Genomic DNA, 24,887 nt, shown 5'->3' with positions numbered 1-24,887 from the left:
GCAGAGAATGTCGGCTAGTGCTGCTCCAGGAATTGATAATATTAATTTCTTTGAAGAATTTACATGCTACTTTGATATTTTATGGACGTTCTGATTAGACAGCAGTTTTAAGGAAAACAATATATGCACACAATAGGAATTTAAAGCGATCACAATAAACTGCTGGTAAGTATAAAACTATTTGAACATGTAATGCAGTTAAGGATCAAATTTGCTGACACATGTAATTATCACAACACATAGCAAGTGGTCCTGCAAGGGGTCATGATGCTATAATGAGTGGAATGTGAAGAAGGTGATGGGGTAATGCGATTGGTTGTGAGGGTGTAATAATGTGATGAGTTTCGATTTGATACACTCTGATATCCAATGAAAGTGAGTAGAATGTGGCAGGTAATGATGTAATGGGACGGTGTGTGATCTTAAAGATGGGCAATTGGATGGATATGCGGGAGCTAGTTTATTGACTTGGGGAGTGAGGAGTAATAATGTTATTATGGGTACGAATGATGAGTAATGACCGTGTAATAGATGCAATGCATGGCATTGACAGTGTAATGGGTGGAGTGTGCAGTAACAATGGTGTGATGGAGTGGAATACAAGAGTAATGATGGTGTAATGGAATGGAAGGTATAGTGATGACCATGGAATGGAATGGAGTGCATGGTAGTGACAGTGTAATGGGATGGTCTGTGTGGCAATGACTGTGTAATGGAATGTAATATGAGGGTGATGGTAGTGCAGTTGGAATGGAGTTCGTGGTAATGAAGGAATGTGTAAAAGAATGGGCTAGAGATATGTAATAATAGCAAAATGGGAAGAGTTACGAGAAGTAATAATGGGGCTGTGGGATGGAGAGACACACTAACGGTGCAAAGGGCTGAGATGTAATATTGGTGTAATGGGGTGAGACAATGAGGAATAATAATTTTGCAGTAGGCTGGGGTGGCAAGCAGTAATGATGTACTTGGGGGACAACACTGTATGCTGGATATTCTCTTTGTTGTTTGATCAGAGACACAGGTTGAAACCCAAGATGAAATCCAGCTCCCTTACTTCACAGCAGCTGCAGCTTATTGTGCTGAGAGTCATGCTGGTTTACCAGTTCTGTAATGCAGGTAGGTATCTACATTTCATACCACAACATTAATCATCATTCACAAACACGGTGTTTCCCAAATGTGCTTACTCACCCATAGGTTTAAGTGTCCAGCACTTCCCTTTCATGACATCGGCCAAAATTAATTCTGGGAGAGGTGTGAAACAAAACGTAAATGTGCCGAAAAACCAGCCGTGCAGGTTGAGTGAGAAGCATAGTTAACATCTGACATCTATAATCTTTCAGCAAAACCAGGGGAAGTTCCAAAATCAAACATAGACTAAGCAGCAGAGAAATGAGGAGCGAGCAAAGGAAACATCAGTGATATGGAAGCAACACACATAAAAGTTGCTGGTGAACGCAGCAGGCCAGGCAGCATCTGTAGGAAGAGGTGCAGTCGACGTTTCAGGCCGAGACCCTTCGTCAGGACTAACTGAAGGAAGAGTGAGTAAGGGATTTGAAAGCTGGAGGGGGAGGGGGAGATGCAAAATGATAGGAGAAGACAGGAGGGGGAGGGATGGAGCCGAGAGCTGGACAGGTGATAGGCAGAAGGGGATACGAGAGGATCATGGGACAGGAGGTCCGGGAAGAAAGACGGGGTGGGGGGTGACCCAGAGGATGGGCAAGAGGTATATTCAGAGGGACAGAGGGAGAAAAAGGAGAGTGAGAGAAAGAATGTGTGCATAAAAAAGAGTAACAGATGGGGTATGAGGGGGAGGTGGGGCCTAGCGGAAGTTAGAGAAGTCAATGTTCATGCCATCAGGTTGGAGGCTACCCATACGGAATATAAGGTGTTGTTCCTCCAACCTGAGTGTGGCTTCATCTTTACAGTAGAGGAGGCCGTGGATAGACATGTCAGAATGGGAATGGGATGTGGAATTAAAATGTGTGGCCACTGGGAGATCCTGCTTTCTCTGGCAGACAGAGCGTAGGTGTTCAGCAAAGCGGTCTCCCAGTCTGCGTCGGGTCTCACCAATATATAAAAGGCCACATCGGGAGCACCGGACGCAGTATATCACCCCAGTCGACTCACAGGTGAAGTGATGCCTCACCTGGAAGGACTGTTTGGGGCCCTGAATGGTGGTAAGGGAGGAAGTGTAAGGGCATGTGTAGCACTTGTTCCGCTTACACGGATAAGTGCCAGGAGGGAGATCAGTGATATGGTGGAGGCAAAGTGAATGACAGGTGTACCGGCCGAGAGAGGAAGGTTAACAACAGATGATTCAGTTGCTTATTGGTTTAACAGAAACAAACCGCTGGAGGAGCATAACGGGCTGGGCAGCGTCTGTGGGAGGAAAGGAATAGTTGACATTTCAGGTCGAAATCTTGCACTTGGTGGGTTTCAAAAAGGTGTGGCCTGCTGGGTATCTGCATTATTTTAGATGTATTTTGCTAGATTTCTAGCATCCACTTCTTTTAATTTAAAATGCACAGCCGGTGCAGAGTATTCCTGTGGCCATTCCCCTCAATAATAAGTGTACCACTGGATACTGCTGGGGGTGATGGCCTCCTCGGGGCAAGCTGCAGTGACTGGGCTCCTGGCACTGACTCTGGTGCTGTGGCTCAGAAGAGGAGCGAGGCGGAGAGAACTGCAATGGCGATAGACAGAGGAGCAGAGATGAGATTCTGTGGACGTGGATGATATATTACCTCCCAGGCACCAGGGTCAGGGAGGTCTTGGATTGGGTCCATGATGTTCTTAACGGGAGGGGTGAGGAGCTAGAAATCTTGGTACATATTGGCACCAGTGACCTAGGTAGGAAAGGCGAGGAGGTCTTGAAGAACATTTTAGGAAGCTAGGTAGAAAGCTGAAAAGCAGGACCTCCAGGGTAGTAATCTCTGGATTGTTGCCTGTGCTACAAGTCAGTGAGGGTGAAAACAGGATGATTTGGCAGATGAAGGTGTGGCTGAGAAATTGGTGCAGGGGGTTGGGGTTCAGATTTCTGGATTATTGGGATGTCTTCTGGGGAAGGTATGACCTGTACAAAAGGGTTGGGTTACACCTGAACCCAAGATGGACCGATATCCTTGCGGGCAGATTTGCTAGGAGTGTTCAGGAGGCTTTAAACTAATTTGGCAGGGGGAATAGTGCTAGGATGATGTAGCTGGTTTACAAATAGAGGCAGAGTGTAGTGAGCCTGCTAGCAAGGAGAGGCTGATAGGCCAAAATTGCAGACAACAGGATGAGCTGCAATGTAAATGGAGGACAAAATCGATAAGGGTGAACGCAGGACTGAAGGTGTAACATTTGAATGTGTGCAGTATAGGGAATAAGGTAGATGAACTTGTAGCACAGTTACAGGTTGGCATGTATGATGTTGTGGGCATCACTGAATTGTGTCTGAAAGAAGATTAGAGCTAAGGAACTGTAAGGGTAAAAAAGACCCTGATGGGAGTTATATACAGATGCCCAAACAGTGGTCTACAAATTACAATGGGAGATAGAAAATGCATGCCAAAAAGGCAATGTTACGATAGTCACGAGGGATTTCAATATGCAGGTAGATTGGGGAAATCAGGCTGACGATAGATCCCAAGAGGGGTATTCTAGAGTGCCTTTGAGATGGCTTTTCAGAGCAGCTTTGTGGTTGAGCCCACTGGGGGCCAGCTATTCCGAATTGGGTGTTGTTCAATGAACCGGAACTGATTGGAGACTTGAGGTAAAGGAACCTTAAGGGACAAGTGTTCATAATATGATAGAATTCATCCTGCAATTTGAGAAGGAGAAGCTAAAGTCAGATGTATCAGTATTGCAATGGAATAAAGGGAATTGGAGTGGCAGGATTGATTGGAAAAGAACACTGGCACGGATGGCAGCAGAGCAGCAATGGCTGGAATTTCTGGAAGCAATCCCTAAGGCACAGGATATATACATTCCAAGTACAGTATTTTAAAGGCAGGATGATGCAACCATGGCTGACAAGAGAAGTTAAAACGAACATAAAAGCCAAAGAGAGGAAATACAATAGAGCAAAAATTAGTGGGGAGTTAGAGGATTGGCAAGCTTTTAAAAACCAACAGAAGGCAACTAAAGAAGTAATAAAGAAGGAATAGATGGAATGCGAAGGTAGGCTAACCAATAGTATTAAAGAGGACACCGAACGTTTCTTCTGATACATAAAGTGTAAGAGAAAGGTGAGAATAAATATTGGACCACTGGACAATGATGCTGGAGAGGTGGTAAAGGGGAACAAAGAAATGGCAGATGACCTGAATAAGTATTTTGCATCAATCTTCACTTGGAAGACACAAGCAGTATGTCAGAAGTTTGAGAGAGTCGGGGGGCAGAAGTGTGTAGTGTTCCCATTATTAAGGAGAAGGTTCTTGGGAAACTGAAAAGTCTTAAGGTAGATAAGTCACCTGGACCAGATGGTGTATGGCCCAGGGTTCTGAAAGAAGTGGCCAAAGTGATCTTTCAACTATCAATTTATTCTAGTCCTGGACGTATGAAACCTTGCAAATGTCACTCTACTCTTCAAGAAAGGAAATTATAGGCTAGTTAGTCTGACCTCAGTGGTTGGGAAGATGTTGGAATTGGTAGTTAAGGATGTGGTTTCAGGGTACTTGGAAGCACATGATAAAATAAGCCATAGTCAACATGGTTTCTTCAAGGAAAATCTTGCCTGACAAATCTGTTGGAATTCTTTGAAGAAATAACAGGATAGACAAAGGAGAGTCAGTGGATGTCATGCACTTGGACTATCAGAAGACCTTTGACAAGGTGCTGCACACAAGGCTGCTTAATAAGTTAAGAGCCCCTGGCATTACAGAAAAGGTACCAGCATGGATAGAGCAGTGGCTGATTGGCAGGAGGCAAAGAGTGGGAATAAAGGGAGCCTTTTCTGGTTGGCTGCTGGTGACTAGTGATGTTCCACAGGGGTTTATGTTAGCATTGCTTCTTTTTACATTATATATCAATGACTTGGATGATGGAATTGATGGCTTTGTGGCCAACTTTGCAGATGATACAAAGACAGGTGGAGAGGCATGTAGTTTTGAGGAAGTAGAGAGGTTACTGGTGGATTAGGACAGATTAGGAGAATGGGCAAAGAAGTGGTAGATGGAATACAGTGTCAGGAAGTGTATGGTCATGCACTTTGGTAGAATAAGTAAAAGTGAAGGCTGTTTTCTAAATGGAGAGAAAATTCAAAACTCTGAGGTGCAAAGGGACTTGGGAGTCATCATGCAGGATTTCCAAAAGGTTAATTTGCAGGTTGAGTCTGTGGTGAGGAAGGCAAATCTGATGTCAGCATTCATTTCAAGATGACTAGAACATAAAAGCAAGGATGCAATTTTGAGGCTTTATAATGCAAGTGAGGCCCCAGTTGGTGTATTGTGTGCCGTTTTGGGCTTCTTATCTAAGAAAGGATGTGCTGACACTGGAGAGGGTTCAATGGAGGTTCATGAAAATTATTCCAAGATTGAATGGCTTGTCATATCAGGAGCAGTTGATGGCTGTAGGCCTGTATCCACTAGAATTCAGAAGAACGAGGGATGATCTCACTGAAACCTAGCAAATGTTGAAAGGTCTCGATAGAGCAGATATTTTGTATTTTGGGGGAATCTAAGACCAGAGGACACAGCCTCAAAATATAGGGGTGTCCTTTTAGAACTGCAATGAAGAGGAATTTCTTTAGCCAAAGAGTGGTGAATCGGTGGAATACGTTGACACAGGCAATTGTGGAGGCCAAGCAATTGGGTATATATAAGGCAGAGCTCGATAGATTCTTGATTCGTCAGGGCATGAAGGGATACAGGGAGAAGGCAGGAGATTGGAGCTGAGAGGGAAAATGAATCAGCCATGATGAAATGGCAGAGCAGACTTGATGGGCCAAAATGGCCTAATTTTGCCCCTATATCATATGGTCTTATGAAAACAAACTGCTTGCACTTTTCACCTATTTTACACAACAGTACTAAATCAAAACCTGCTTACATGAGAAAGGCTACGTAATACTGCAATGAGATTTGATCATAGTACCTTGCAGAATGATGTCTTGTACGTACATTACATGTAAATCATGTAAACATATTACAACTTTACTGTATGCCTCACAGAAGAAATAAACTGCAGACATAGAGTGTCTATAAAAACCATGTGGAGCACATTATTAAAATTCTGATAAGCAATATATAAAGGGAAGCTGACTGGAGAATGGCTGTGATGGTGAGAGACAGATGTACCAGTATTACTAACGATTTAGTCTCTGTCCAATTGAGTTATTAACATTTCTTCCTCTCTGTATCAGTACCCTGGTGTTAAGAAAACACTGAAGAGTGACATGTTCCCAGGATCCAGTGATGTTTGTCAGAGCATGCCAAAAATGCTATTGTTCCCCTTTGTAGCCTTTCCAAATTCCCTTATTTTGGGAACCATTTCCTTAAATTGGAAAATTGTGCTTCTTACTCCACTGCTTAGTAAATATAATGGAAAAGAACTTGAGAATGTAGATTAGTTATCCTAATAGCTGTTGTTAGGAAATCACTAAATGCCTTAAAAAACTTCATTTATTCATAAAGAGCTAGAGTAGATATGTGAAGAGTAAATGAAGCCAGATGAACCCAATTAATGTTCTGGAAGTTGTAAATTATAATGGACAGGAAAATGTCTACACATATCATTTATTAGGTGGCATCCAGTGAAGTTCCTTTGGTTAGGAAGCAGAAGGGATTATGGGTAGCAATTCAATATTTCAGGATCTTTTGGGGCCTCAACTATTCATTTTATGTATAAACAACTCAGATTATAGGACGAGTGTAACAAATCCAGTTAGGTGGAAATATAAGAAGTGTGAATGGAAATGATAAAATAAGAGGGTATTGTCACAACTGTGCTAACGAAGGTGATCACTTACTTTGTAACAGAACAATGTACTCTATGTACATACATCTATTGATGCTTCAGTGATGTTCCTGGAATCATCGGGTGTTTTGGGTCTTTCAACATCACACACCCTCCTCCAGGTGACCCAGCCGGGGCTGATCAGACCCCAGATTGTGTCCAGATGGCTAGCTACTTGTGACTCCATGGCTCCCCTCTTTTGAGCCACAGCCATCTTGAGGCCCTCTCTGCCGCATCGGTGATACTGCGGATGGCTCTCCTCTTCCTCTCTCCCTCGATGCCCAAAATGCTGAAGGCTCTAACTAAAGAATGGGCTACGAATCCCCTACAACCAACCTCCACCGGGAGACACCTCGCTCTCCATCCAGCCTGCTGACAGTTGCTGACCAGTCCTGCGTACTTGGAGAGCTTCCTTTCAAAGGCCTCTTCCAAGCTATCTTCCCATGGGACTGTCAGCTCCAGCAGCACCACTTGTTTAGTAGACTCAGACACTAGGACAATGTCTGGTCGCAGGGTGGTGGCTGCGATAAGGTTGGGGAACTTCAGCTGCCCTTCGAGGTCCACCAACAGCTGCCAATCCCTTGCAAAGGTCAGAATGCCTGCAGATGTTCTTTTGGCAGGTATTAGCTGCTCCCCAGCTCTGACAAAGGCAATGGTCTGCTTGGAGGGTCGGGACCACTTCGCCCACTCAAGTCCTGCGCTGACGGCTTCAGCGATGGTCTTCAGGACCTGATCATGCCTCCATCGGTACCGTCCCTCACCAAATGCCCTTGTGCAGCCGCTGAGGATGTGCTCCAGGGTTCCTCTCTTGGAGCACAGTGGGCACGCAGATGACTCTGCCTTGCCCCATGTGTGCAGGTCTGATGGGCTTGGAAGCACATCGTACACTGCCTGGATGAGAAATTGGATGTGGTGTGGTTCAGCTTTCCAAAGATCAGCCCAGGTCACTTTCCTCTCAACCGCATTCTCCCATCTTGTCCAAGCTCCCTGTTGCTTCATTCCCACCGCCTTGCAGACTCTCATCTCCTCCACTACTGCTTTCACCTCCTCCTGAACTAGACGACGCCTTTCCTTCCCTCTGGTGTCCATTTGGGGAGTTGGAAAGGATCCTAGCCCAGCTCGGCCTCATGTGACCACTCCCACCAGCCTCCTGTGACGCAGCCTTGCCTCTGCCTCCTGAACAGCTTCCTCTGCCCTCCACTTCGTGCCAGTACTTGCTTGGATCCCTGCTCTAGCCACCTTCGGGTCACTTGAGTCCCTATACTGTAGCACTTCTCTGGCTCTTGTTACCTTGAATTCTTCCTCCAAGGATTTGAAGGGCAGTTGCAGTTTGTTGTGGTGCCCATAGAGTGCGATGCTGCTCAGGCTCTTTGGCAGCCCCAGCCATCTCCTGAGGTGGTTGCTAACCCTCCTCTCCAAGGTTTTGACTGTCGAGATCGGAACTGCATAGACGAGGAGGGGCCACAGGATTCTGGGAAGAATGCCATGCTGATACACCCAGGCTTTAATCTTCCCAGGTAGGCCAGACTTGCCCACAGATTTCAGCCAGCCATCCAACTCGGTGCAAGTTGCCTGAATGGATGTTGTGTCCCTTAAAGAGCTGTCAAAAACTTTGCCTAAGCTCTTGACTGGCCTCTCTTGTGATGGTTGGGATGGCTGTGCCTGCGATGCTGAACCAGAACTTGTTCTCCACCTTCCCTTTCCTCAGCACCATCGATCTTGATTTGGCAGGTTTGAAACGCATCCGGGCCCACTCCACCAACTTTTCGAGCCCTTGCAGAATCCTCCGGCAGCCTGGGACTGATTCTGTGGTGACTGTGAGGTCATCCATGAATGCCCTGATAGGTGGTTGCCGTTGAGCGGAATTCATTCTGGGCCCTCTGGACTCTGGTTCAGCAGACTTAGTGAACATGTTCATGGCTAGGGAGAACAGTGTCACTGAGATAGTGCACCCTGTGATGATGCCGACCTCCACCTTGTGCCAGGTTGATGTAATTGCTCCTGAAGAGACACTCATCCTGAAGTTCCTGTAATAATCAGCGATAAGGTCTCTGATTCTGCTGGGGATGTGATATTTGGTCAGTGTGAGCTGCACCAGCTTGTGCAGAATGGAGCCATATGCATTTGCCAGGTCGAGCCACAACACTGACAAGTTGCCCTTGTTCTCTCTGGCCTCCCTGATGAGCTGTGTCACCACACCGATGTGCTCCAGACAGCCCGGCATCCCTGAAATGCCACCCTTCTGGACTGATGTATCAATATAGGTGTTCTTTGCCAGGTAGGTGCACAACCGGTTGGAAACTGCACTGAAGAAGATCTTCGCCTCGACACACAGCAGGGAGATGATGCGAAACTGATCTATCTGGGTGGCATTTTCCTCCTTCGGGATCCACACCCCTTCAGCCACTCTCCACTGTTCTGGGATCTTCCCCCTTCTCCAGAACATTCTAGGATCTTCCACAGATGCAGCCGGAGTTTGGGGCAGTTCTTGTACACTTTGTACGAGGTGTTGCTTGGTCCTGGAACCGAGCTTGCCCTTGCTTTGCGGATGATCTCTCTGACTTACTTTAGTTGCAGCTCTGACATGTCGAACTGCACATCCGGTTCAGGTGGGTCTATTAGGATGTCGCACTCTCCCAACTCCTGCTCTCTTTCAGGATCATTATATATCTTCTTCAGATGTTGGTCTGTGTCTTCCTGCGAACAGGCCAGTTTCCCAGTGCGCTTCTCCCCCAGCAACTCCTTGGTGAACTTGAAGGGGTTGGCGATAAAGGCAGCACGTTTTCGGGCCCTTTCACGACGCCGCCTCCGATGCCACTCTGCCCAGCGGAGGACCCTGATCCTCTTTCGTAGTATGCGCATCAGCTGGGCCAAGCCAATGCCCTCCTCTTCTCCTGCCTCCTTGTATTGGGACTTCAGCGCTTTCATCTCCTGCCTGATGTTGTGGATCCTCAATACTCTTTGGTTCTTCGAGTAAGATGTTTTGGAGCCTTCCTTCTCCTCTTCTCCAAACCGTTCAGCTGCGATACTAACAATAATTGTTGTCATGGCTTGCACCTTCCTATCAACCCCTCCCTTCGCCGTTGCCTCCAGAATTTGGTTAACATCGTCATCAAACTGCTTCCACAGTGAAGTCATGTTAGCTGCAGGCCATTTGATCCGCCTCCTGTTAGACTTCATGTTAGAGGGATTAGTTTGCAACACTTGGAGGTTCCGGGCACGATGGGGTGACTCTGGGCCTGGCTCCTCCTTTGTCTCACCAGGTTGGACACCTGCGCATTGTGCTGCTCCTGCTCCCGCCAAACACTTCATCCTCGCTTGCTGGATCTGCAAGCTGCGACCATTCTTGCAGATTTTGCCACATGCACACTGCTTCCTCATCGTCGTTTGTTCATTGCCTGGGTCTGATGTCGTTGTGTCCATCCGACTGGGGTGCTCTTCCTCCCCCCCTCTTGGGCACCCCTGGGGGTATCTTTTCCTTAGATTCTTTGTAGCTTTTGTGGGGGTCCTCCTCTCAGAGGACACGGATTGGGTTGCCAGCCCGTTCTGCCCTGGTTGCCGTCTCTCCGGGCTGTCATTGACTCTCCAGTCGTCACCACTCTTTTCGTGGTTGTCACCCAGTCTTTCCTGGTTGTCACTGATTAACTCAGGGTGTAAGCTGTGTACGTACATCCACTGATGCTTCTGGACACATCTTCAGTGATGTTCCTGGAATCATCGGGTGTTTTGGGTCTTTCAACATCATCCAGGTCACCCAGCCGGGGCTGGTCAGACCCCAGCTTGTGTCCAGATGGCTAGCTACTTATGACTCCATGGCTCCCCTCTTTTGAGCCACAGCCATCTTGAGGCCCTCTCTGCCGCGTCGGTGGTACTGCAGATGGCTCTCCTCTTCCTCTCTCCCTCGATGCCCAAAATCCATAAATGGTAAAATAACTGAGGGAGTGGAACTCCAAACAAAAACTTTGGAGACCACGTTCAGAGGTCTCATGCTCAAACGTAATTAGTAATAAAAGACTAATGGAATCCTGACCATTACACCTACAGAATATTGCAGGGGTTTAAAAATCACGATATAAAATGCAGACTAAAATAGATTTGGAGCACCACAGTCAGATCTAGGCACCGTATCTTTGGAAAGATGTATTGGCAAAGTGTAGAGTTGATTAGATATCTGATTACCAAGGAATAAAAATAAGAGATTACATAGAGTTAGTTTATATTTTCTGAAATTAAATGTTCAACATCGTAAGCCATATGAATAGGGCAGTTTGAGGTGTAATTGGTTTGGATATCTAGTGCTGGATATGGAACATATCTAAAGCAGCAAATGGCTTTTGATACTCAGTCAATGGTTCATGTTAAATCTGAGATTAATTTTTATGAAACAAATATATTGAGGAATACAAAGCAAATGTGAATACATGGATCTTGGTCACAGATCGGCCCTGATCTCAAGAGCAATTTGGCTGAAAGGGCAGGAGAAGGACTGGAAGGAAAATAATGAGAAATTTTTTCACCTCTGTTCCTGTGGGTGGAATTAAAAGACTGCAGATCTGAAAATCCCGAACAGAGACAGAAATCTGCTGGAAGTACTCAGCAAATCAGGATCTGTGGGGACAGAGAGAGCAAGAGAGCATAAATTTGTGGTTAATTACCAGCATTCTCTGCTTTTCTCTCCACAAGTTGCCTTACCTGTTATTTCCAACATCTGTTTTTCTTTTTCCTGTTCTTATATGTTTTTCTAGTGTTCCTTGGCCATAATGTGCCCATGGTGTTCTTAATGATTTTTTTTAAACTGTTGCTTCTACTATATCTGTGGTGTCTTCATGAGCTCTGCTTCTTATAGCAATGTAGCCTTTGTGGATTTGTTAATGACTTTTGCCTTTGGTCCCAATGTGCCTGAGGAGATGTTTTTTTGCCTCTACTCCCCGCTTGTACATGCAATATTAACGCTGAGTTTTAAAGAATACATTTGGTGATGCTAATGATTAACATGTTGTCATAAGTGAATACTGAGGAACTCATCAGATTAAGGGTCTTGATCCGAATTGTTGACTTTTGCTCTACGGATGCTGCCTGAACAGCTAAGTCCCTCTAGTATCTTATTTGTTGCTTACTAATGATTAACTCGCTAAGCTAATACAATGATCCTTAATGTTTAATGTCATTTTGCAGTGATGTCACAGTGCAGGATTCTCAGATGCAATTCTCAGTTTGTTTCTGCTACGTCCCGTCTCGAAGCTTCTTTGAATGAAGACTACTGCATTGCCTTACGATCTTACTCGCGCTGTACCCAACGAACTGCTTGGTTCTGCCGCGGGGACCTGGCCTACCACTCTGCTGTGCAAGGGATTGAGGATTTAATGATCCAGCATAACTGCTCCAAGGAGGGAGAAGTCTCGTTACCACGGCGACGGGAGCCAGCGGATAATCAGGAAAATCCACACCTGCCAGACACCTGCACATACGAGAAGAGTTTCTACTTCAAGCAGCGCCAAAAGCCAACCTACCTCTACTGTGGCATCTTTGGGAACCTCCACATCCGCACATTTCACAATGATTTTCAGACATGCCGAGTTCAGGGCGCGTGGCCAGTGATTGACAACAATTACTTATCTCTGCAATTGACTAATGCACCAATCTCATCACATCATAACATCTCAGCAATCAGTAAGGTAATATCCTTTGGTGTAGCTGACAGATTTAATAAATGAATGAATTGGTTCATTGATTAAATAAATGAACTAACTTTCCAGTGTACTATAGTCATCACTACTGCTGGTATAGTGCACCAGAAAGTTGATTTAATTAATTTAAAATTTGCTTTACTTCAACGTTCGCAAATTAAGTTGCATTAGCAATCTCTAAAGGAACGGTATTAATGTTCAGTAACATAATAGTGTTACTGTCAGTGATACCCACATCCTACAAATAAGTTAAAACGTTGACAAATAATGATGTTAATAGTCTAAAACAGAATGTTGCTAATACTCATTAAAAGAATGGCATTAATTATCACCACAGATGTTAATTTCCATTGATACGGTACTAATGATGAATGAAATTGTTTCCCAATAGGAAGGTGACTGTGTAATTCACTGACGTTCGGAAAGAAGGATGAAGGTGCCTGTTACAAAGTCAATTTGCTCATAAGCACCATCCTAAGTAGTGAGGTCCTGTGAGGCGTGTGGGCAGAGCAGAATAAGTTATCCCACTGCAGCAACTTGAAAGACGCTTTCCGAGTTTGCAAGGCCTTTGCTGCAAGCATTACTGGCTGTTGAAACAGTCAAGGGAATTGAATGCTTCCAAATGTCCCTGCGGTTCAGTAATATATAGAAGTGATGAAAAATCAGTTAGATGATTTTTTTTTTAAAGTTGCTTCAGTGCTGACATGACAAGTGTGTTTACAGCAAACGACTGGGGAATTAATAACAGCTCTGCTTATCAGACTGCCCTTTCAGTTCAAAGATTAAGATCGCTGAAAAACTAAAAATAGCTAACAATAAATTCAATATTGTACATCACCTTTTTTTTTCCTTCCTGTATCCTTCTTAACCCTTCATTCCACAGAGCAGGCATGCAGTTTTTGCACCAATTCCATCAGCAGATGGATTTCCCAGCATTACTACAAGAGAATTCACTTGGTGTTCTGTGAAATAGTTGAGGTACAACACAGGAGAGCAGCAGGGGAAAAGTTCACCCCATCTTCCCACCTCCCTAACAGGGATAGAATTCCGCTTGGCTTCTCCTACCATCCCACGAGACTTCGTATCTAACACAACATCTCCGCAACTTCTGCCACCTTCAACGGGATCCTACCACCAAGCACATCTTTACTTCACTACCCCCCACTCTCCACTTTATTCAGGGATCGCTCCCTCCGCAATTCTCTTGACCCTTCGTTGCTCCCTTCTAATCTCCCTCTCTGCACATATCCCTGCAAGTGGCAGGTATGTAATACTTGCCCAGTTACCTCCTTTCTTATCTCCATACAGGACGCCAAATATTCCTTCCAGGTCAGGCAACACTTCACTGAGGGAGCCTCCAACCTGATGGCATGAACCTCGATTTCTTCTTCCAGTAAAATTTTTTCCCTTCCTCTTCTCTCTTCTTCTATTACCCATTTTGGCCTCTTATCTCTTCTCCTCACCTGCCTATCTCCTCCCCCCAGTGCCCCTCCTTTTATCCTTTCTTCTGTGGTCCATTTTCCTCTCTGATCAGATTCCTTCTTCTCCAGCCCTTTGCCTTTCCTGCCCACCTGGCTTCACCTTCCATCTGGTCCTCCCTCCCCACCCTCCAACTTTTTATTCTGGCATCATCCCCCTTCCTTACCAGTTATGATAAAGGGTGCCGAGCCAGAAATGTCGGCTGTTTATACCTTTCCATCGATGCTGCCTGGCCTGCTGAGTTCCTCTAGCATTTTATGTGAATTTCCTTCAAAGTTTGTCCAGAAAATTCAGTACATTTCTTCCAAAATAAACTTAATTCATAATAAAGTACATTTACAAGAATAAACCATGCAATGCCTTTTCATTCTTACACTCGTAGACAATGTGCTTAGTGTTAAATTACATTGTTTATAACGTTGCCACTCATGTGGCCCCTGGGATGGTACAGTGCTACAGTAGTTGAAGATCTTCCTCACCCAATCCATCAGTGAAAGAACCCAGTACTGTGGACTTCCTCCACTCGGCCTTGCAGTGGTCACACTGGGGTTCAGTGTCTCCCTCAGCACATAATCGTGCAGCCTGGAGTGTGGCGGGTGGCAGCACTCCTCTATGGGCATCTCGATGTGCTGGCGAAGCAGTAAGTTTTCGGGCAGACCAAGTTACCGAGTTGATGACCTTCCAGCATCACTTGATGTCCATAGATCAAAGGGCCCTCCATCACACAGCTGCTTGGGATGAACAGTGACCCAGGCCCTTGCATCTTTCTCCACACCCTCTTTGTATATTGTACCAACGACCTGGAAAGAGGTAAGTGACCTTCGCATCCCCACTACCGCCCGCTTGGGGACAGTGGGAGCCATGTCCTGGCCAGGAAGTAAATCCTAGCAGCTTGGTCTGGAATTGCAGGTGTTTCCCAGAATGTTCTAGAGCTTTGAGTATTACGAAGGGAATGGGACACTGATGAAGAGCACTCAGTATGCGAGAGGCAGCGCAAAGGCACTGAAGATGCAGAGGAACAGGGTAAAGGAGAATAATATTGGACTGTTTCAGTAAATGTGAGTGACAGAGAGCGTAAATTACAGAGAAAATTGACTTTTTCTTTCATTGGTTTACAGGTCACAGCTATTTTTAAGAACTCCAAGGAATGCATAGACCAGAAAGTGTATCAAGCTGAAATCGGCAACGTTCCTGCTGCGTTTGTTGATGGCTCTGTAAATGGTGGTGATAGAAATGGGGCCAACAGTCTGGTTATCAAGAGAAAGCTAAAGGCCAGCCACGTGGAGATCCAGGCCAGTTACATTGGCACAACTCTGATAGTGCGGCAGGTGGGACAACACCTGAGCTTTGCCATCCTCATGCCAGAGGAAGTGGCCAGTTCACACACAGAGGAGCAGGACCTGCAGCTCTGCTTATCAGGATGTCCACTAACAGAGAGGCTTCCCTGGAGCTCCCTCTTCCATAATGCACAAAGGGCCAAAGCCAAGTGCAAGGAAGGTCTTCTGGTCGAAGATGCCTACTTCGAGTGTTGTGTCTTTGATATCCTGGTGACTGGTAATCCTAATATTTCAATGGCAGCATTCAAGGCTGTGGAAGATGCAAAAGCTTTATATCCAGATAAGGAGCTGCTTCATGTTTTCAGGAACTGCGTGCCTGTCAGAACAACCCCTGGCCGCCTTCTACTGTTTGCTTCTGTGCTGTGGGTGCCCTTCTGCAACAAGGACATTTTCTTCCAAATCCTGGGTTTCTAAACACTGTGTCGGTGCATGATGTTGCACTGGAATCTGTCGTACTTACCTATAATGAAAACCAATCTGAGAAGTGGACCCAGCATTGCAGCCTGTTGAAATCAATGTAATGCTGCTATTTCAGTCATTTGGCCTCTGATGTTTAACCCATAAATACTTGATTGTAGCAGATAGTCGTGAATGTTGCCATGCTGGTGTAGTCAGGTTGGCTGCTATACCCACTTCTCAGTCTTGTCAGATATCCACTCTGTCCAGTATCCACCCATACACAGTCCAATCAAATGTTTTCCAGTGCCTATTTTCTGCTCAAAGATACAGTCCTATAGAGTTCTCCCTTATACACAGCCACGCCAGGCAATCGTCACTACATAGTCTCTGTACTGGCATAATTTTGCCTCAAAGACTCTTGTCTAGTACGCAACGCTGTTTACCTTATTTAGAGATACAACATAGTACAGGTCCTCCTGGCCTAACCAGCACACACTGCCCGATTACACCCCTGTGATCAAATAACCTACCAAACTGCACGCCTTTGGAATGTGGAAGGAAACCCATGTGGGCACGGGAAGGAAACATAGAAACATAGAAAATAGGTGCAGGAGTAGGACATTCGGCCCTTTGAGCCTGCACTGCCATTCAGGATGATCATGGCTGATCATCCAACTCAGAACCCTATACCTGCCTTCCCTCCATACCCCCTGATCCCTTTAGCCACAAGGGCCATATCTAACTCCCTCTTAGATATAGCCAATGAACTGGCCTCAACTGTTTCCTGTGGCAGAGAATTCCACAGATTCACCACTCTCTGTGTGAAGAAGTTCTTCCTAATCTCGGTCCTAAAAGGCTTCCCCTTTATCCTCAAACTGTGACCCCTCGTTCTGGACTTCCCCAAAATCAGGAACAATCTTCCTGCATCTAGCCTGTCCAATCCCTTTAGGATTTTATACATTTCAATAAGATCCCCCCTCAATCTTCTAAATTCCAATGAGTATAAGCCTAGTCGATCCAGTCTTTCATCATATGAAAGTCCTGCCATCCCAAGAATCAATCTGGTGAACCTTCTTTGTACTCCCTCTATGGCAAGATTGTCTTTCCTCAGATTAGGGGACCAAAACTGCACACAATACTCCAGGTGTGGTCTCACCAAGGCCTTGTACAACTGCAGTAGTACCTCCCTGCTCCTGTACTCAAATCCTCTTGCTATGAATGCCATCATACCATTCGCCTTTTTCACCGCCTGCTGTACCTGCATGCCCACTTTCAATGACTGGTGTATAATGACACCCAGGTCTCGTTGCACCTCCCCTTTTCCTAATCGGCCACCATTCAGATAATAATCTGTTTTCCTGTTTTTGCCACCAAAGTGGATAACCTCACATTTATCCACATTGAATTGCATCTGCCATGAATTTTCCCACTCACCTAACCTATCCAAGTCACCCTGCATCCTCTTAGCATCCTCCTCACAGCTAACACTGCCGCCCAGCTTCGTGTCATCCGCAAACTTGGAGATGCTGCATTTAATTCCCTCATCCAAGTCATTAATATATATTGTAAACAACTGGGGTCCCAGCACTGAGCCTTGCAGTACCCCACTAGTCACTGCCTGCCATTCTGAAAAGGTCCCGTTTATTCCCACTATATAATATAAACAACTTTCATACAGTGGTGGAATTGAAGCCGGGTCACTTTTGCTGTAATAGCATTATGCCAACCGTTAGGTTACTGTATAATTAAATATCTATTTATACTCAATGTAAAGCAGGTGTTCACTTGTAACGTCAGATATTTAACCAGTCCATGAAATCACTCTCTCTCAGATTTACAAATCTGTAAAATCAGCCTTGCATCAAAGCAATGAAGACTCCTCATTGATGGGATGGAAGGAGCGGGCTGGCATACCAAGGTCACAGAGGTAAGAGGGGAGCAAACAAAATATCATAAAAGGTGCAAACCCAAAATAAAGTTAAAAAATGCTAGAAATGCTCATCAGGTCGGGTGGCATCTGCGGAGGGAGGAAAATGAACAAGTGTGCTGAGCAGTGTGGAAGTCCTGGGCCATTCAGAACCAATTACACTAACCAGCAAGATCTATTGCAATACAACTGCTGCAATTTCATAAGTTGACGGTTTAATGAATGAGAATCCAAGCCAGGTTGGGATATACGGACACATTGGTATGTGGCCATGAGACATTCTTAAAACTTTTGTAGGTAGCCCTTCAAATCCAGGGGCATCCTGATTTTCTCTTTCTACTCGTTATTGATGGTTGAACATGTCCAAACATGACTAAGAGGATAATTTCAAGAGCATACGATCAGAACTGTTGTTTTAAATGAATGCCAACGTGAAAGTTAAAGCAATAAATAACACTGAAGATGCCTTGACTCAGCCAACTGCAGCTGATAGATTTCAGCCAGGCAACAGAAACCTTTGTGCAAAAGCCACAAGAAAGGACGGTGTACCATTCTACACTAACATATGGAAGCAACTGTTGGACAATATCAAAGCAAAATGAGGGAAGGCTCAAAGCTGCAGAGATGTGTTTTTTCAGAAAGGTGATGAAAATATTATGGAAAATATTATGGAAGGACAGAGGAACAAATGAGGAAATGTTGCGAAAAGCCTGAATAAGAAGAGAGCTGATATCATCAATCAGGAAATGGCAGATGGAATTTCTGGGATGTGGACTAAGGAAAGAGAAGCTCGAACATCTTGCAGTGACAGGAAAAATTGATGGAAGAAAGTCGCAGTCGAGAGCGTATGACATTCATGAGTGACATCAAGAAATGGGCAGACAAAAGTTTTGAAAAACTTATTAGAACTTCTCAGACGAAAAACAGATGGAAGACCGTGGTCGCCTACATCATCCGTAGCAAAATGATGATGATGTACAAATAATGTGGCTAAGGTGACTTCAACAGAGGTGTATGAAACCCTTGCTTTCACCTGAGTGACTTTTTGACATGGTGGAAATCAACTGTGATTAAATTGTTTCACAAAGTAGGCATGATTCTGGGGACTCCATTAGCACAATTGGACAGCAACATTCACCAAATTAGCATGCTAGCAGAAGGAAAAACTGACCTGATTACTGACTGTGGAAAATTGTTGTTAATATAACATGTTGTGCTTCCCATTTTAACTAAGTCCCCTTCCATACAGATCGTTTGTGATGATGCCGGGGGTGGGGGGGGGGTGACTTTTATGGCATATATATATCAGTTCTGTTACCAAATTTTCTGCTTTATTTTAAATACATCTGCTACTTTTAACAAGATCTTTCATACAACGAACACACAGTTTGCAGAATGTTCGTGTTTGTTCATCCATTAATTTCTCCTCAGCAACTTAACATCAGCAATTAACATTCTAACATGCATCCCCACAAACTCAACAGCCTGCAATGCCAGGGGTTACTCTGAGAAATCCAGAATGCACAATGGAATATTAGATATAGGGATGCAGAGAGAAAAGAAGATTTTACACGAGTGCAATCTTTTCAAAGGATACTCTCCGTCATTTATTTGTAATAAAAATTGCACCAACTTCTGTAGCTCTGCAGATAGTTCAGAATGTATGTATTCTCCATCAGTTTGGTATCCCCTGCAAAAGAACTCTACAACACCATGTGCTTTGCATTGTATTTAATGAGTAACAACAAAAAGAAAAGCCTTCAATGACCGTGGCCATCTTTTTAAGGTGATTAGTTAAATGGAAGGTTTTTATAGCCTTCCATAGCCCCTACCTAGCCATAAACACAAATATCCTATAATTCAAAGCTAGAGCTTCCATTTCCACTTGATAGAACTGCTCAAGGCATGGTTCAACCCTTTACCTTCTAACTCAGTGGTGAAATTGTGATAATAGAGCCAAAATCTTTGTCATGATCGTTGAAAATGCAATTAAAAGTTTCACCAACTGTGGGTCATTTCTACAGACGCAATTCTCTTCACATTATCTAATCATATATCTTGGCCAATATTTTTCCAGGTAAGTGATGGTAAATTGTGCCACACATTACCAATAGAAAATAAGGTAGAATTCAGAAGAATTGAGTAACATGGGCAACTGATGCAAGTTACAAATCACCATGAATTGCTTGGTAATCTGTGTCATGGCATCATTAGCCTCGTTAATTGACTGATGACGGGTTTCAACTCTTTTCCCCCCACAGATGCTGCTCAGTCTGCTGAGTTCCTCCAGCAGATTCTCTGTACGTTATACCGCACATTTATCGTTAGCCAATGATCCTTAGAGAACCACTAGGTATCCTCCACTGGCTCCCCAGCTTCTTCCTCTTGCATCTGACTTTCCACTCTGATGATTTCACCAGAGTCCAGTGATACAGCACAACTGTAGCAAGCAAAGGAGCTGAATAGTTGTATAAGAATTACATCCCATTCATCTGTATAGGCTTGCTGACCTTATTAAAAAGCTAGGAGCAGGTGCATCATTTATTCACTTTACATAATCTTTTTTTTAATTACTTGTACTTTAAACTCAAATCAATCTTTGTCATTTTGATTTTAAAATTATATTTTGCAATTATTTAAACCTACTTGAACACCTTTATCAGAGTTTGTTATCTAGTTTAAGTTTAGAATTTTCGATCACTTTCAAATTTCCTTCTCCAGCTTTTCATTTTAATTAAAATTAGTCTGTTTGGGCTGATGGCCTTGAGAAAGCAATTTATTAAAATGCAGTCCTATCTGAAATCTGGATTTGCTTGTCGGTGCTCATCAAAGGGTCCGACCATCAAAAAATTTCCTCTCTTCTCATCACTCACCTTACCTGTTAGCAGCAGACATTACTTTCCCTTAGCCTATACCTTTGGAATTCACTATAATGCACAACAGCATGGTACAATCAGACCACATTAACAGAGAGGGTGTAAATTAGATATTATTCACCAAGGGATGTAACAATGGTGCCATTATAAACCTTACTAAGGAAATGCAGATATGCAGATTCTCATTTTCACTTGGACCAACGAGGCAACCCGGCTGTTTCCTGCAGGAGAACATTGGCCAGTGTTGGCTGCCCCCCCTCATCTTCACTGATGTAAACTGAGGTTTTGGCAGATTTGCCGCCAGAAGCCCAGCAATCTGTGTCTGCTGTTAACTACCTTCAAGAAGACATATAGCCCCAAGCGCGTGAAAAAAAACAACTCGTCCTTTTCTGTCTCTGCTTCCTTTGACTGGGTTTCCCAATTGAATCTATCACCATTCAAAGTGCAAAGTTGAAAGTAAATTTATTACCAAAGTACATTTTCTGTATGTCACCATGTACAACCCTGAGGTTCATTTTCTTGAAGGCACTCACAGTAAATTCAATAAACACAATAGAACCAATGACAAACCACAGGACAGACAAATAACCAATGTGCAAATTCAGCAAACGGTGCAAAGACAAAAGGAGAAAAAACAATAAATATCGAGAAAATGAGATGAAGAGCCCTTGAAAGCGATCCCATAGATTGTGGGAAGAATTCAATGATGGGGTGAGTGAAGTCTAGTCTACTGGTTCAACAGCCTGATGGTTGAGGGGTAAGAACTGTTCCAGAACCTGGTGGTGTGGGTCTTGAGGCACCTGTAGCTTCCTCCTGATGGCAGCAGTGAGGAAAGAGCATGGTCTGCGCAGTGGGGGTTCTTGATAATGGATGCTGCTTTCCAGTGTCAGCACTCCATGTAGATGTGCTCAAAGGTGGGAAGGGCTTTATCTGTGATGCACTGGGCCATATCCACTACTTTTTTTGTAAGATTTTCCATTCAATGGTATTGGTGTTTCCATAACCAGGTCAATGTTCCCTCTAAGGGGGTGGGTGGGTGGGTGGGTGGGTGTGTGTGTGTGTGTGTGTGTGTGTGTGTGTGTGTGTGTGTGTGTGTGTGTGTGTGTGTGTGTGTTCCTCTTCTGGTTCCTGATGTATAGCACAAGATTCTTATGTAGACTGGTCATTGCAAATTAGAGGGAACATTGTACCAGGTCATACACAGTAAATCCAAGAAACTCCCCAGCACAGATCTATAGAACTTTGTCAGATTTTTAGATGTCATGCAGAATCTGTAGTTGATAAAGAGCATCCTGATGTTTGCATCTTTGCTGTCCAGGTGTCCCAGGTTTGGGTGAAGAGTCAATGAAATGGCACCTGCTGCGGACCTGTTAGAGCAGATCCAAGTCACTTCTCAGCAGGAGTTAATATGTTTCATTACCAACCTCTCAAAGCACTTCATCACAGTGCATGTTAGTGCTACTGGACGATAGTCATTGAGACAGATTACCATGTTCTCTTAGTATAATTGAAGCATGTTTAAAGTAGGTGGGTACCTCAGACTACTGAAGTGCGAGGTTAATGATGTTGGTGAACACTCCAGCCCATTGATCAACAGGTTTTTAGCACTCGGCTAGGAATCCCACCTGGGCTGAATGCTTTTCCTGGCTTCACCTTCCTGTGAAGAATGCTGTCATGTTGGTCTCACTGACTGAAATTACAGGGTCATTAGAAGCTGTGGGAGTACATAAATGTTCCTTGTTTTTGATTTGAAAAAATGAATAATAATCCAGCTACTGATTCAGTAAATGCTCCTTCATCTTCTAGTCGTCTCCCAACCTATTGCAGCAGTATTATCCTTTTAACAGCTGCCTCCACATTTCTATTCACAGTAGCGGATTACACCCGTTTTCCAGGGATTAATGCCAGTCACTGCTAACTTCCTGTGTAAATATGCTCACTTGTAAATGATCCCCAGACCACAGGCAGGAGTTGATCTCCTCTCATTATATAAAAGCATTGCAACCTAATTCACTCTCACAATCTCATACTTCTGTAGTTGGAATTGCACCACCATAACTTTGAAAAGTACGTTTTAATTACTACGCTGCATACCAGAATCCAATTTATTATCACTGACCTAGATGACGTGAAATGTGTTGTTTCGCACCAGCTGGATTATTTGCGATCTAATCTAATATTTCTAGTTATCAGTCCTTAATTTCATACTTTCCAATATGTGGGAAGGCTGACACTGGAATTCATCACAATCAGGATGCCAGCACAATCTTTGACCTTTTCAGAAATGGAGCATTTAATCATCAAGGCTCTCATGGAACAGCAAGCAAAATTCTCATGGTTCTGCCCTCCTATGTGTTTCTGCAACGTAAACCTACTTTAAGCAGACAATTCAAAGCTCTGGAGCAATAACACCAACACCATATCTACAAATTTCCCAAATCCGTTGGAAGACTATGCAAGACTATGTAGGCAGGAGGAGAGAATGGCAGCGCGACGCAGCGTGCACAGCTCACTAGTGAAATATATCGTATCTGTTAAATAGGGGAAGTGGACAATTCTGATTTGATGGAGACAGCCATGAGAAGCACAGAAGAACATCCGGAGAAATTCTGAAAAGCCCGGTTCGCTGTGGCTGCTACTGTGCAATCGAGAATCTCCGGAGGGAGGGCCCCCAAATCCCCGGCTCTGCCTGCTGCTGGCGACCGAGGCTGGGGTCGAAGCGTTCGGCAGAGATGGTGCTTGGTACTCGATGTTGGAGGGCTGATCAGAGCTCGAAGCTTTCGGACGACTCAGAGTCAGACTGTGGTCGGGCATGGCAGGGAGAGTTTTCTTCCTTCTCCCGTCTGTGTGAGATGCAGGACTTTCGAGAGACTTTGAACTTTTTTACTGTGCCATGGCCTGTTCTTCATCAAGTTATGGTATTGTTGCACTGTTGTAACTATATGTTATAATTATGTGGTTTCTGTCAGTTTTTCAGTCTTGGTCTGTACTGTGTTTCTGTGATATCACACCGGAGGAATATTGTATCATTTCTTTAATGCATGCATTACTAAATGACAATAAAAGAGGACTGTGCATCCTCATAATCTAAAAAAATCAACCTTAGCATTCTTCCCGAGCAATAAGCAGTGATGTCTTTACACCAAATAGTTTCCATTGGGCTGGCTCCATTGATTGCATACCTGATATCAGAATCCCAAAGCAGACATTCTATTCCGAGCTTGACAAGGGAATGAGATTACCGGTTAGTCAAAGGAAAAGATTCCACAATGTTCTTAATTTCCTTGAAAACAGTGCAACATTCCCACCATCTCCTGGAAATCCATGGCCCATAATCACTCAAAGTGGAAACAAAGAATTCAGCATAACACTGAGGACCTTGGATTCATGGACTGGGAGCACACAGAAGCCTATCATTAACAGCATGGGCATGAAATACTTCCTGCCCTCTGCATTTATAATAGTGTGTGGTTCCATCAATCAGCTCAGACTCACAAGAGCAAATATTAATCCTGAAGAACAGCCCAAGAAGAAATGGACAATTGCATAATTCAGTTTGGAAACAAATTAATTATATCATAATAATTATTTTGCTCTTTTCAGTTTTATTCATCTGAAGAACATAGGAAATGATTCTTCCATTACAATAATGATTCAGGAGATTAGACTGGAGTTAGCTAAAATTCAGAATAGTTTAGATACATTTTAAATATCAATACACAGCAGTAAACTAAAATAAAATCTCTTAAAATGGGGATATTGAACCTCTTATGATCTGTTGCTTGGTGAATTACCAAACTATCTGGGCATGCACACAGTTCCACATTCCAAGGGAGTATGGGTTAGGGCGTGCTCTGTTGGCATTGGAAGTATGGCAACACTTGTGGGCCGCCCCCAGCACATATTTGGATTGTTTTGGTTATTGATGCAAAACAACACATTTCACTGTATGTTTTGATGCACCTGTGACAAAGCTAATCAATTTAAATCTTTTAAAAGTGTTTTTTTTTAACTACTGCCCTAACACATTGTTCCTTGGCACTGTTAAGATATGGCTAATATTACTTTTGAAATAAGTCCTGGTAAATGGGGAGTAAGTTAAAAAAAAAACTCTCATCCATCAGATGTTCTTTCTAGTTTCAGCAGAAATGTCTGAACTCATGGAACATAGGTGCTGGAAAGGAATGGCTATGCTAAATCACCGGTTCCTGAGCTGTACACCCAGTGCCCACTTTATTAG

The 24,887-nt window shown here is 44.1% G+C and overlaps 1 protein-coding gene across 2 annotated transcripts; it reads left to right on the top strand.

Moving 5' to 3' along the window:
* On the top strand, positions 1–20,424 carry LOC134339193 (repulsive guidance molecule A-like). 2 transcript variants are annotated; one of them, XM_063035567.1, is made up of 4 exons: positions 1–165; positions 1,017–1,119; positions 12,118–12,617; positions 15,227–20,424. In XM_063035567.1, the coding sequence occupies exons 2-4, from the start codon at positions 1,038–1,040 to the stop codon at positions 15,857–15,859; spliced, it is 1,215 nt and encodes a 404-aa protein (XP_062891637.1). In that variant the 5' UTR covers positions 1–165; positions 1,017–1,037; the 3' UTR covers positions 15,860–20,424. The 2 variants fall into 2 exon arrangements, with proteins under 2 accessions (XP_062891637.1, XP_062891638.1); XM_063035568.1 differs by lacking the exon at positions 1,017–1,119.
* The last annotated feature ends 4,463 nt before the right edge of the window (positions 20,425–24,887 follow it).

Source organism: Mobula hypostoma, chromosome 2, assembly GCF_963921235.1.
Source record: "Mobula hypostoma chromosome 2, sMobHyp1.1, whole genome shotgun sequence".
Classification (NCBI taxonomy): Eukaryota; Metazoa; Chordata; class Chondrichthyes; order Myliobatiformes; family Myliobatidae; genus Mobula; species Mobula hypostoma.
Note: the sequence above shows the minus strand (reverse complement) of the source record. Positions and strands in the feature narration are given on the sequence as shown.

Coding starts and splice junctions, on each gene's coding strand:
- LOC134339193 (XM_063035567.1), top strand. CDS start 1,038: ATGAAATCCAGCTCCCTTACTTCACAGCAGCTGCAGCTTATTGTGCTG. Junction 1,120..12,117: donor TTACCAGTTCTGTAATGCAG/GTAGGTATCTAC, acceptor GTCATTTTGCAG/TGATGTCACAGTGCAGGATT. Junction 12,618..15,226: donor ACATCTCAGCAATCAGTAAG/GTAATATCCTTT, acceptor ATTGGTTTACAG/GTCACAGCTATTTTTAAGAA.